The following is a 13,547-nucleotide window of genomic DNA, read 5'->3' on the forward strand; positions in this document are numbered from 1 at the left end:
ATGTATTCCCAACATTAGAACAGCAGGTATTCAAATTACTGTTTAATCCATGAAAAAAATTTTAAAGAAAATGCTTGATAGAGGAAGAAAATTAAGTAAAATGATGAAACAGCTGATGAATAAACTTAAGTATTGTTAAATTTTATTAACTTAATGTAGGAAAAGTCCACTGGATAGGAGTAAAAACAACTACTTTCAGTAATGAATGAAGCAGGACTACTGCTTTCCATAATGACATACAACATTTTCCTTCCACTCCAGAAAATTCTATCAGAAAATATTTCTGGTAAGGAAAGTGGGTTCCTCTAGTAAGATTCATTTCAATTATTCTCCTTAAGTATAACTGCTGTGCAGCACAATTGCTAATTGTTGTGTAGCTAAATCTAAGATTCTTAGCCTTATTGCCATTTCTTAACCTAGAAACCCTGGTCCTCCCAGTGGTTTGATGAATATTCAATCCTGTATCTTCTGAATATTCCTATAGTGTATTGGGTGTGTGCACACGCATGTGTGTGTAAAAAAAGACTTTAAATTCATCCTGATTATTAGAAAGAAACAGAGTTTTTCTTTCTGCCCAAAGAATATTTCTTTGTTACCTATTGTGATTTATTTCACAACTCTTCAAGAGATCATAATGTTGTAGTTTTTAAATGTATATTAGCTAATATTAAAATTCATCTATTATCCTTTTAACCTCTCAGAACTTATAATACTGTTTTGTTTCTTCACACAGTTTATTATTCAGAGTAGTTTCATCCAATTTAAAGTAAAACTTCATTCAGATTTAAGTAAAATATATTAAGAAAGAAATTAACTTAGCATCTCTACAATATTTTATACATAGAAATGCTAGGTATAATCACTTATTCAGGTGTTCATTCACATATCTCAGAAAGTTTTATTCTCATATATTACACAAACACAGTAATGAAGAGTACCCTAACTAAGAACTTTCCTAGCAGTCTAGTGGCTAGGATCCAGTGTTTTCACTGCTGTGGCCCTGGGTTCAATTCCTGTTTGGGGAGATTCCACAAGCCACATGACAAAAAAAAAAAAGTACCCTAAATAATGTTTAAAAAATTGTTTCAAAGTACTTGATATCTTTAGCTTCCTATTTATCATCATATGACTTGCAAATCATCACTGAGTTCCTTCTTCTGATACTGTTTTATCTAAATCAGTTATTTAGCAGAAAGTAAATGCTTAAGAAAAACATGAGCTACTACATGGAACAGAAATTCTATACTAAACCTTTAATACTTTGGTAGATTTTTATTAAATTTCTATGTTATTGTGATAATCTAATACAATCCATAACTTGATCTTTTTACAACAGTTGATAAAATATCCTTGGTTGTGTTGGATTGCTAAGATAATATGGAGTTGATTTGCTTCCTCTTTCCTTCTAAATACCCCAAGCATGCATGACTTCATTCCAAAATACAACTAAGATGGCTAGTACTTTACTTAGGATTCAGGTTTCTATTTGATATGTGAGTTAGGCTTATACAGTGTACACCCTTTAATTATAATTGATAAATTGGTTTTTAGAGTTAACTGAGCAGCTTTCTATCTTCCACTACTTTTAAGAGGATTTTTAACCTAAGAACTGCTTATTCCTTAACAGTTCTGAAAAAATTTGCTATCTTTTAAAAATTCAATATCTTAATGCAACAAATTGGAAACAACAAACAAGGAAGGAACAAGAAAAGGAAACAAGAAATCTTAAAAATTCTTAGGTTATGATGCTATGTTAAACAACATTCATCTAATTTTAAGCCTCTGGAACTGCAATGAAGTAAATTTTTATAATTCTACAACTATCTGACAGAGAAAAAAGGGAATAGATAATACAGGTTTGCAAGCTGGCAATCAAATGAACTTACAGTAACCATCAAGACCTGAAAAAGATAAATCCTAAAGCAGACACAAAATTATAATCTATAATCTTATTTACACTGATTTGGCAGAGGAACAAGATCAACACCTGACAAAGAAGGAAAAGAGAAGAGTGACGTAAGGGGTAGAAAGAGAACAAAAAGAAAGAGAAAAGGGAAAGGAAAAACAGCGCCTCAGTGATCTATGAGGCACTAACACTGCTAAACTTCATCAGAGGTCCAGAAATTATGGTGAGACTAAGGGGGTAAATTTTTCTTAAAAACATATAACTGCTAATCTTTTTCAAATTTGATAAATATTACAAATACACAGGCCTAAGAAGCTGAACTAAATCCAAACTGCATGAACATAACAAGGCACATTAATAATCTCACTGCTGAAAATCAACATTAAAGAAACATATTTAAAACCAAGCACAGTTAGAAAGACATACTGTATATAAGATAAGAAAAATGACAGACTTTTAGTCAGAAATTCTGCAAGCCAAATGATAACTGGCAATCTTTTACAAAGTTCTGAAAAGAATTTCTTTACCTAGAAATCTATATCCAGTGAAAATTTCTTTCAAAAATGAAGGCAAAACAAACTTTTTATTCAAACAATAAAAGCTTGAGAAAATTACTAGATCTGCAATATAAACATTTTTAAGCGAAATTTATTATAAAGAAGAAGAAAGATAAGTGGAAATTTCTCAATCTACACAAAAGGAATGAAGAATGCCAGAGGTGTGTGTGTGTGTGTATAAGGTAAAAGATGAGATAAAGTTAACAGAAAATAATTGGTAATTAGCTAAGCATTCTAATTAAAATGCACACACCGTCACTCTGGATTTTTAAAGATCCAATGATTAAGGGAAAACACATCAATATTCTCAAAAAAATACGTTAAGATATCAGGAGTATGCTGAGGACAAAAAAAAAAAGAGAGAGAGATGTCAGATATTAAAAGCACCACTGCAAAAATGAAAAACTCAAAAAAACTTCAAAATAAAGTTGAAAACATATCTAAGAAAGCTAAGACTCAAAGAAATGAAACATAGGGAAGAAAAGATAAATAAATTAGAAATAGTCCAAGAAATGAAACATGTAAAGAATTTCTAGAAAGAAATGATAAAATAGGACACAGAAAGTAACTCAAGAAAATTTCCCCAAACTAAAAGATACAAGTTGCCAAACTAAAAGGGACCTCTGAATATAAAGTACCCATTACAGTTGCTGAAAATAGATCCATACTCAGGCATAGTATTGTAAAACAGGCACAAGAAGGTTCAATAAGCTCTGGAAAAGGGGAAAAAATATTAACAGGATGTATAAAAACTACCAGAAATCAATATGGCTTCAAGATTTGAAACAGCAACAGAACCATGAAGTGCATTAATATCTCTAAAATTCTGAAACAAAATTATTTCTGACCTAGAATTCTATACTTAGCCAAATTACCATTTAAAGTATCAGAAATATATTTTCGATCAGTCAAAGAATCCCTCAAGAAGTTACTGGATAATTTGCACTATATTCCAGTCAAATAAAAAAAAGTGAACCAATAAGGAAGGTATGGGATATTGAAAACAGAATAGTCAACACATGAGAAAGACAAAAATTACAAGGAGGATGATAACGGAGAGCCAACTACTGTAAGTCAGATGTGGAAAACAATCAATAGGATCAGTGTCACTAGAAAAACGTATTCCTGAGGGCCAAAAGACCAAATCTCTGCTACTTTCACAATACTTTCTCTATCTAAGGAAGGAATGCAAAAGTGAACTGGGCCCAGAATCTTTATCTCTACTCGGACTGTCAAGTCTCTACTCTAACCTTCAAGTCCTATCATCAAAAAGAAGAAATTTCATTTTGAATAAAAAGATCAGAAAAAGAAAAGACTATTCTGTTGAGTATTTCAGCATCTTCTCAACATCATAGCACTAAGATATGTCTTCACTGTGCCAAGACCTAAACTTGAGAACTTTCCCACTGATAACCTTCGATGAGGCTTTATAACACATCTTTTCGGATTCCGTGGTCGCTCCAGACAGTAAAGAATCTGCCTGTAATGCAAGAGATCTGGATTCAATTCCTGGGTTGGAAAGCTCCCCTAGAGAAGGGAATGGCTACCCACTCCAGTATTCTTGCCTGGAGAATTCCATGGACAGAGGAGCCTGGCAGGCTACAGTCCATGGGGTTGCAAAGAGTTAGACAGGACTGAGCGACTAACACTTTCACTTCTTACTAAAGAGATGAAAGTATACCTTCTTTAGCTTGCATTTTCTGTGACCCTTTGCCTAACAAGAACATACTCCCTTTTCCTTAATCCATCAAGTTTCTCTGTGCTTATGTTTCACAGAACTAAATACATCCTTTAGGAAAAGATACACTGGAGGTAAAGCTATAAAGAATATTAAAAAAAAAATCAAGATAGTGTTAAGGGGAAGAGGAAATGATGATATCAGGGAGGGACACACAACTAGCTTCTAATAATGTTCTAGCCCTTATTCTTGGTGGTAGGTGCACTGGTGGTTCATTTTATTATTACTCATTTCATACTCTCTTTATATACATTGCAATGTAACAAAAATATACTTTTTGATCTGAAAATTCCATAACTAGATATTTAGCCAACTCCTGTGAGATAATGTATGTATTAAGAATACTCTGTATAACACTATAAAATCAAAAGAAAAGAAACTACTTAAATATCCCTTAATAGAGAATAGGTAAAATAAATCATGGTACCACCATACTACAGACAATATAGATCTTGAAAAGAATGAGGTAACTTTCTATATTTAACTATATGGAATGTTCTCTAAGATAATAAGCACAATGAACAAGGGATAGAAGAGTATAAACTGAATGCTACTATACTTGTGTTTTAAGTACACAGCTGACACCTGAACAACAAAGGTTTGAACTGTGCAGATCCATTTATATGCAGGCTTTTTTCAACAGTAAATACTAGAGTACTACCTGATTCTCAGCTGATGGAATCCACAGATGCAGAACTATGGATATGAAAGAACAGTGGGTATGAAGAGCCAATCATAAGTTATACATGGATTTTTGATTGTGCAGAGGGTTGGTGTCCCTAACCCCCATATAACTCAAGGGTCAATAAATATCTTGTTATCTCTTGAAAAATATCTAAGAAAATCTGCCTCAGGAGAAGGGAAATGGGGAGATTCAGAGATAGGATTAGAAGGGAGATTTTCAACATCTACTCCTCTATCAAGAATACTCACTAATTATTTAAAAACAGTTTAAGATTTCTGATATATTTAAAATGTACATATGATTTCATCTTAAGCACAGTGTAGTAAAACTGTTGGCTCCTTACTAAAAGAGACAAAAGAATTATCTGCTCACAGGCAGGTTATAAGTCTTAAAAAGAAGCTTTTAAAACTTCAAGATTTTCTTCCACTAATGTTATCAATCAAAGTGACATTACCAGGTAGGCATTTTAAAATATGTATTTAGCCTATTATCATTCAGACCTTTAACCTGTAAGTAAAACGTAACAGCTTTTCTGGTTGCTCCTCTGAATAGCCCCTATTTTATGTGCTATGTAAAGACACTAAAAGGGAGTAATCAAATACGCCTTTCAGGCTCACATGAAAATTTCTTAATATGATACTTTTTTTGAGGAAAGGAGAGATGCATAGGTGGGAACTCAATGATGTATTGTTTTCATACGCTTCAAAAAATATATCAAAATAGCAAAAAAAAAAAAAAAAACCAAAAAACTACTGAGTAAAACTGGGTACTTAGAGAAGCAACCCACTCCAGTATTCTTGCCTGGAAAATCCCAAGGACAGAGGAGCCTGGCAGGCTACAGTCCATGGAGTTGCAAAGAGTCAGACACTACTTAAAGTGACTAACACTTTCACTTTTAAAGTTGGATTCTAGGTGGTGTATGGACACAAACTTATTAATTCCCACGCTGCTTATCAAATAACCTACAAAAGCAGATTTTTTTTTTTTTTTTTGAGAATAATGAGTACAAGTGTTTGCAAATAACATCTTTTAAAAAAAATGAAAAAGATAACTATTAACTCTTGCCTAAGAATTGATGGCACCATACCTAGGGTGGGAGGGGAGGAGTCATGAACATGGCTCATAGTCTTTATTTAAAGAAGTAAAGGTTTGAAGTCAATATATGATAGAACCTAGAAAACAGAAAAATTTGAACTGATGGACTTACCAGGAAACTCTCCTTTTCGGCTGCTTTGACCAAACTCCTGAAGCTGAGCTTGTTGATTTATTTGTTCTTTCTGTAAATTTTCATACCAATGAGTTACTTCAGCCCTAAGATCTGCTACCTGGTCACTAGGATACATTTCAATAGTCATCTGAAACATGAGATGCAACCAATTTAAAAATACAAAAAGAACATATATTTGAACTGGGAAATGTTATTAATTTGGAAACTAAAACTATGTAACTACCTTATCAGGAAGTCCAGCTGGCTGGCAAACAACCCTTAGCGGCAGGGACTGTTTGTCACTCAGTGCTTTCAAATGACTACTAATGCCCGTGCCTTCAATTTGCCACTGTCTGAGATGATATGCAAACCTAGAACACAAAAACCACATCGAGGAAGGGTATCATTTTAAACTATTTTAATGTTACAGAAGTTTTCGCTATTTTACAAAATGAAAGAGCCCACAAAAGGGTCCAAAACACTACAGTTTATTCTACAACATTAAATTTAAGTTTGGATTCATGATAATGAATCAAACTCAAATGTGTAAATATAGTTGAGTGCCTTAAAAATTAGTTTCCAAGAAAAATTACCAAAAAAAAAAAAAAAGGCCCATTAAGAATATTATAGGGTTTTTTTTTGTTTTTTGTTTTTTTTTAACAAGACGGAGGGAGGACTGGGGAGTAGCAGACAGGAGGAATTTAAAGAAACAAATTAACCCGGTAAGTGAAACAGCAAGCTGTCAATCCTATTTTCAAAGGAAGACAAAAGGTATTAGGAAAGATTTTTCAAAGAGAGAACTGTATTGCAGTAAATATATGTTAACCAGCCTAACAACTTTGAGAGCGGATTCCATGACTGCTAAAAACATAAAATGAATAATAAAGATTAATATGTCAAAGGATACAGGCAATTAAGCATGACACTAAATATTAATTTTCTAACTGATTTTCAGTTGAACACAGGATCCAGGGTACCTCAAGGTATTTAAGGAAAAAAAAAAAATCAATGTCTAAACTAATCAGCAATTCTGGAATAAAAGGGCAAGTAAGCAAATAAATGTACTTGATTTCCAAGATGTGATCCAATGTTCACCTTCTATGAGCAAAAGAGTAATCAATCTTTTGGAGCCTGATAATTCTTAAGTAATGAGGGGGTTATCTGGTGTACTAGCAATGTCTGGCAATCTTCTACCTACTATATGCCAATAACATTGCCTTCTCCCTTAAGCTGTGATAATCAAAAATGTCTCCAGGAATTACCTAATGTTCCCAGAGAAACAAAATCATTTCTGGTTGAGAACCACTGTTAAGATTATAACCTTATCTCTTTTTAAAAAGAAAATCCTTTGAAAAAGACATTTTTATTTACTCTTTTAATTATAAGGAATATATAAGTGCAATAATTACTTTATATTTTCATTTTATAAATGTTTAGGCAATTTTAAATTAGAAACAGCAATCTTTTAAAACAACATTTTTAATTACTCTTTTAATATAAAGAATAAACATAATAATTACTTTATGTTTTCATTTTATAAATGTTAGGCAATTTTTAATTAGGAGTAGCACTAAGCACATTAAGCACCTGAAACTGTATGATACTATACAAGGATTTGCTTGAAAATTCCTATAAACCAGCTCTCAGTTTTTGAATGTTCAATTGTTTCCTAGATTCTTTACTTGCCACCCAAAAAGTATATTATTTAGCACCAACATTAACTTTTAGAGGAAAACATAAACAAATACAAAGGTTTCTATTAAGGATATTATAATAATCAATTTTCTTCAGTTTGAAAAAGTTTGTACACCGGAGAAGGAACTTTTGAACTAAAATTCATTAAACTGATAAAATGCACCACTGGAATCCTAGGAAAAATTTGTTTTAAAAGACTTTTAAATAAGCACCTATTTTAAAAACATGGGTTAACGCTGTATGAGGACTGAGGGCTTGAACCAACAGGACTGTTTTGGTTTGCTGTTTGTAGACCCTGCAGCACAGAGAAAATTTTAGAAGACCATGTACTGTTATCATTAACAATAAATATCTGATAGGAAAGGGTAGATTATAGAGACTCTGATTTTCTTTAGTATTATCTTAGTGTAATATCTGAATTTTATAATGAGTATGTATTAATTTTTTATTAATTTGAATAAGACATACCACATTTGCTTTTTTATTGTTAGCTTTTAAAGTGATAAAAATTATGAGGCAGTGTGAAGTTTCTGTTGAAAAAGACTCAAGACTTCCCTTACACATTCTTTAAAAACACAAGGAATTATTTAAGTAGAATTTCTACAATTTACAATCGTAATCAAAATAAGGAATTTTGCAAAGCCTAAATGTTTTAAATCACAGAGCCATGTTATTTATAAGGAATGTGTAGAAAATCTTTATTCAGTATCTTCTGACATTTTAAACAAAGGTCAATATATATAAATGGTATAGGTTTCATTATCAAACTGAGCTTGGAAGTTGAAATAAGGTTTAACAATTTTGTTCAACAGTTCTTTGTACTTTTACATTTACTCATGATTTTTAACAAACAATTTCTTAATTAAAACTATCTACTCACCTTTTAATTCAGTCGATATATTCATAAATGTTAATTTGCTTTATTTCTGTATTACACAGGGTATGTCTAAATTAATTATATAGATATTCATTAACACAGAATTTTTTGATCATGTTTCCATGGTAAATGGAAATTCAAAATTAAAATACTGTCTCCTAGTCCAGGAAGAAAAAAAAACAGCAAATGAAACAAATGACTCAACTTGATTCAACTATGAGAGATTATCTGATGTTCTTGGTGAGAGTTTTAGTGAAAACTTTTTTGGTAGTGGTGTTCTGCCATTTCAATCATAGTAATACTTTCTTAGAGATGGAATTCTGTCTAGAGATTTTTATTCATGCACATCTTCTCAGAGTCTTATGATATTTAAAGCTCTGCAGTATTTACCAGGAACCTATATTGCTGATTCCACGATGAAATGGTACATATCATGAATAAAAATTACTTCCATTATTAACTCTTCACTTTTGGTAAGTTATGTTTTCTAGCTGCCCCCAAGAAAACCTTTAGTTTTAAGAATACTTTAGGACATATCAGCTATTTTTTTAAAAAGCCTAAAATTCATTCTAATAATGTGGTTTTAAAAAATTACCTTCTCCTAAATGCTTCCAGATGTGTCTTCAGCATAAGAAGTCCTCTTTCTATAACAGTGAGACTTGAGTGTGATTCCTGTTCAAGACTGCTAGAAGCTATCATAAGACTCTCCATACACTTACTAATAAATTCTTGCTCCTTCTCCAAACCCGTTTTACCTAAAAAGTCAGATGTTTAGATATGTATTATCAACCTTATATTCTTATTTAGCTGTATTAAAGAAAATGAATTACAGATAAGAAAAATACTTACATAAAAATTACCTACCAGACAGTAATTCAAATCACTCACCATTAATATAATAGGAGTTAATATACTGGATAGCTGCTCGACTGACATCACCAGATTGTGCTCTTAAAGCAATGCCCCAAAATTGGTCCATACCACAAAGCTAAGAAGCAAAAATATGCCATCTATAAATGTTAATTGTAAAACAATGTTTAATTAAAGACCAAAGTTACAAATTTAAAAGGCATTCAATTATCAGAGCTTTAATATTTTATAAAGTATTTAAAAGGCAATTCCTAATGATAAAAACCTTGAAAATTTCTTCACTTTCTGAAATATACCTGTACTAGTTATAAAAATACCTACTTACGAATCATCTATGTATGTGTACAACATTTAACTCATAAGTTATGACTACACAGTGAGAAAAAGTCCTCAAAACATGCTACAAAGGAATAATAACTGACATAATTATTAGCGTAACATGTTAACGTAACATGCTTTCATCCAACTTATTCTGAAAGTCACTGATTTCAGGCATTCACAGAAAATTAAAAAGATTCACTAACTGAAACTGATAATTAAACTTATGACTTAAACTCTGAGATGAAAAAAAAATGTTTTCACTGAAAATTATAGAAAAAGTGAACAGTGGAAGTTCTCAAAAACTGTAACTAGGGTGAAGAAAAGATAACCTTCTGATAAGTGACAGAATAGCTTTAGTGTTCATGGCATCTACTTAAAAAGCAGTATTATCTCAAAATTAGAGTGTGACCTTTTAGGTAAATCAGATCTGTCCAACTGTATGAAATCACCAAATTGAAACTTATCATAGTGCTATCAAAGTAAGAGCTTGAACCAAAACATTAAAAATAAAAATAAGTAAACCAACACTATTCAAACAAGGAAAGAAGGTAGGAAGATACTATGAAAGCAATATACAACTGCTTGCTCTAAATACAATTACAGTTATCTTTACCACATAGATTTTACAACAGTTTATTTTTCTCTCTATAACACAACTCAATCTCTAAAGAAAATTAATGAAAAATATAAGTGGAGTGCAGATGGCATGAATCAGAGCTATCATTAATAAACTGAAATGTCCAATAAGCAAGACTTTCAAACAACAGTCTATGTTAGGTGAGCCTAGGAATATATAATGCATTCAACAAAAACTCGCAGTCATCCAACCTAGCCAAATAAAAGCCAGAAATAAGACTAGCAATCTGTGACAGTCTTCAGCTAATGAACTGATCATGCCTCATGGTCACTAATGATTTAGGTATATTCCATTCCAGAAGCGAAGTTATTGATAGGAACTCTGAAGTTGCCCAAGAGCAACTGAAAGTTTGGCCACAAAAATGGCCTGAAAAACAGATTTTAGATTAATCAAACTTCTACTCAGCAAAATCCTTTATTAACCAAGGAACATACAGTAAATTATATTACTTCAGTTATACTAACATACAATATTCTATTAGTTTCAGGTATACAGAACAGTGATGCAATATTTTTATACATTATGAAAAGATTACTGTAAATAAAATCAATTACCATCAGCACCATATGAAGTTGTTACAATATTATTGATTATATTCCCTATGTGGACGTTACATCTTTGTGACTTGTTTCACAGCTTGAAGTGTGTATCACAAGTTTCCATTATTCACAACAAAGATTATTTTCAGTAATAAAAATTACCATGTTTGCTTTATAGAACTTTTAAAACCCAGAAGATAAAGCTTAAGACTTCAAAATAAAAGTCTGCAGAGTCAGTAAATTCAATGCTTGGTAGTAATCTAATTTGATGAACAAAAGAAATTCCACAAGCTGACCCAATAAAAGGACAAATCTCAATTCATACCTCAGAGTTTGAACCACCATCATAGGCACTGGTAGCCAGTCGAGCCAAGTTACAGAGATGCTGAAACAGGTTTAAGCCAGTCATGCTAATTGTTTCAGGTTTTAGCTGGGGCATCTTAAAAAAAAAAAAAAAAGCTGTCAAGGTAGTTTAGGTGTGATAATTAATTTAGCAGATTTCATTTTATTAGATTTAAAGTAACACATTTACGTTAACAAACCTAGTTTTACTGAAAACACTGAAGAGGAAAATGTAATATCTGAGATTTTTAGTGATAACAAAATAATTTCATAAAAAATTTTAATCATGATGTAACTGAAACCTGCTGATACGTGCTTCCATTTTTGAGATGTATTATAGACCCAAACCAGGGGAAATTTATAAATTTTATTAGTTATTATATAGTTACACCAGACACATTTACAACATATAGATACACAGTTTTTGTATAAGTCAGAGCTTGAAATTAAGATAACTGAAGACCTGTTTGTAGCTTTGTCTTGAATCTATTAAGTGATTTAAGTGATTTAGTTTCTATTACCAAAACTCATTCATATGAACTCAAGTCTACCACAGACTTTCTAGAGCCTTTATAATCTCAAAAATCAGCATATAACAAATAAAGTGTATTGCTTTATTATCAAAGTTTTAAAATCTAAATGGAAAATTATCTACTGAACCAAATGCAGCATCTTATAAATAAAAATTGGATAATGTGTATCTTTAATATCATAACAGCCCTTCCTACAATGCCCTCCCCCCAAGAAACCAACAAATCTGAACATTAGTTTATATCTGCCAGAAGACTAGCTAAAAACCATACCATTTAATTAAAAATTGCAGAATAGGGCTCCCACACTAGTAGGTGTGGCACCACCCCTCAAAAATTGAAACATAATGTTACTAATGATTTTAAAAAATATATAACAAAACCCCACACACATCTCTTATTACTGTTCACCAAGAGTTACACTTACTGTTAGTTTAAGTACTTTAGCTAAGGAACATAACATTTTTGTAAATCAAAACTAAGTATTCATTTAGATATACAAACACTGTAGAGCACAAAACTAAAGCAACATCTAAGTGGCAAATATTATACAAGGACTGCAGATAAGCAGTATATTTATCTTTTTAAAAAGAATTCCAGGGCTTCTTTGGTGGTCCAGGGGTTAAGAATCTGCCTTGCAATGCAACAGATTCGATTCCTGACTTAGGAAGATTCCACATGCCAGGAGGCAACTGAGCCCACATGGCTACACATGCTTTGCAACAAAAGAAACCCCTGCAATGAGAAGCCCTGGCACTGGACCTGGAGAGTAAGCCCCGCTCATCATGAGAGAAAGCCCCAGGCAGCAATGAAGACCCAACCAAAATAAATATTAAAAAACTTTTTTTTTTTAATTAAAATATTTCAAGAGGAAAAAATGAACATTTACAGTTTACATTTCAAGAGCGAAAAAGGAAATACAGAAAAACAATACAAATAGTCAAGAAATAAAATTACCTTCTCCAGGAAAAGATGTTTGTAGGTTTCCATTCCCATAGCATGTTGATCTTTACTTCGAACTTGATTTAAAAACCAATGGAGTGCATCATCGTAACACTCAGAATCTTCTACTAAACAATGCCATAAAATATCAACTTGCTCCAAACTTAACCCTAGATAAAATTACAAATTTTAAATCCTGGTACATGCAACATTTTCATCCTAATTAAATATACCAGAAGCACCAATACATACAGAAAAACAAAGGAGATATTTCATAGCAATTTATAAAAATTGTTTCGTAGGAGACTTCATATAATTTATGCTTTCAAATGTAGTTAAATATACTCCAAAGATAAATCATCTGAAAAAACAAGACTTATATGGGATAGTATCCTAGAAGAGACATTTGTTCTGGAAACTCATTTTCTTTAAGACATGAACAATCATTGTATTATAGCAAACATGATTAAAAGAAAGTAATCCCCAAAAAGTTAAGTCAGTTCTAAGGTTTAAGGGTAAAGAATACAGTGGATACCATATTCACAGCTAATTCTATGCACATAGGAGATAAACAATAAATGCCAATAAGCATCATGTTTGTAAACTATGAAAAAAGGGATCCTTACAATTAATAAAACAAAAAGGAACTTACTACCTAAAACAGAACAGCAACACATCACAGGTAACAATTAGCTAAGAAG

At 31.8% G+C, this 13,547-nt stretch overlaps 1 protein-coding gene across 4 annotated transcripts in view; it reads right to left on the reverse strand.

Moving 5' to 3' along the window:
* USP34 (ubiquitin specific peptidase 34) overlaps nucleotides 1-13,547 on the reverse strand; it is a 240,584-nt gene that overhangs the window by 92,606 nt on the left and 134,431 nt on the right. For all 4 annotated transcript variants that reach the window (XR_003513389.1, XM_027555584.1, XM_027555581.1 and 1 more), the window contains exons 22-27: nucleotides 12,862-13,016; nucleotides 11,358-11,471; nucleotides 9,554-9,653; nucleotides 9,261-9,420; nucleotides 6,338-6,464; nucleotides 6,094-6,241 (exon numbers count right to left, since the gene is read on the reverse strand). Coding sequence is in view for 3 of the 4 variants with exons in the window: in XM_027555584.1 (XP_027411385.1) it covers nucleotides 6,094-6,241; nucleotides 6,338-6,464; nucleotides 9,261-9,420; nucleotides 9,554-9,653; nucleotides 11,358-11,471; nucleotides 12,862-13,016 (804 nt within the window). In the remaining variant the exon portion in view is untranslated. The remainder of the gene's footprint in view (nucleotides 1-6,093; nucleotides 6,242-6,337; nucleotides 6,465-9,260; nucleotides 9,421-9,553; nucleotides 9,654-11,357; nucleotides 11,472-12,861; nucleotides 13,017-13,547) is intronic.

This window comes from Bos indicus x Bos taurus, chromosome 11 (assembly GCF_003369695.1).
Source record: "Bos indicus x Bos taurus breed Angus x Brahman F1 hybrid chromosome 11, Bos_hybrid_MaternalHap_v2.0, whole genome shotgun sequence".
In the NCBI taxonomy this organism is placed as follows: Eukaryota; Metazoa; Chordata; class Mammalia; order Artiodactyla; family Bovidae; genus Bos; species Bos indicus x Bos taurus.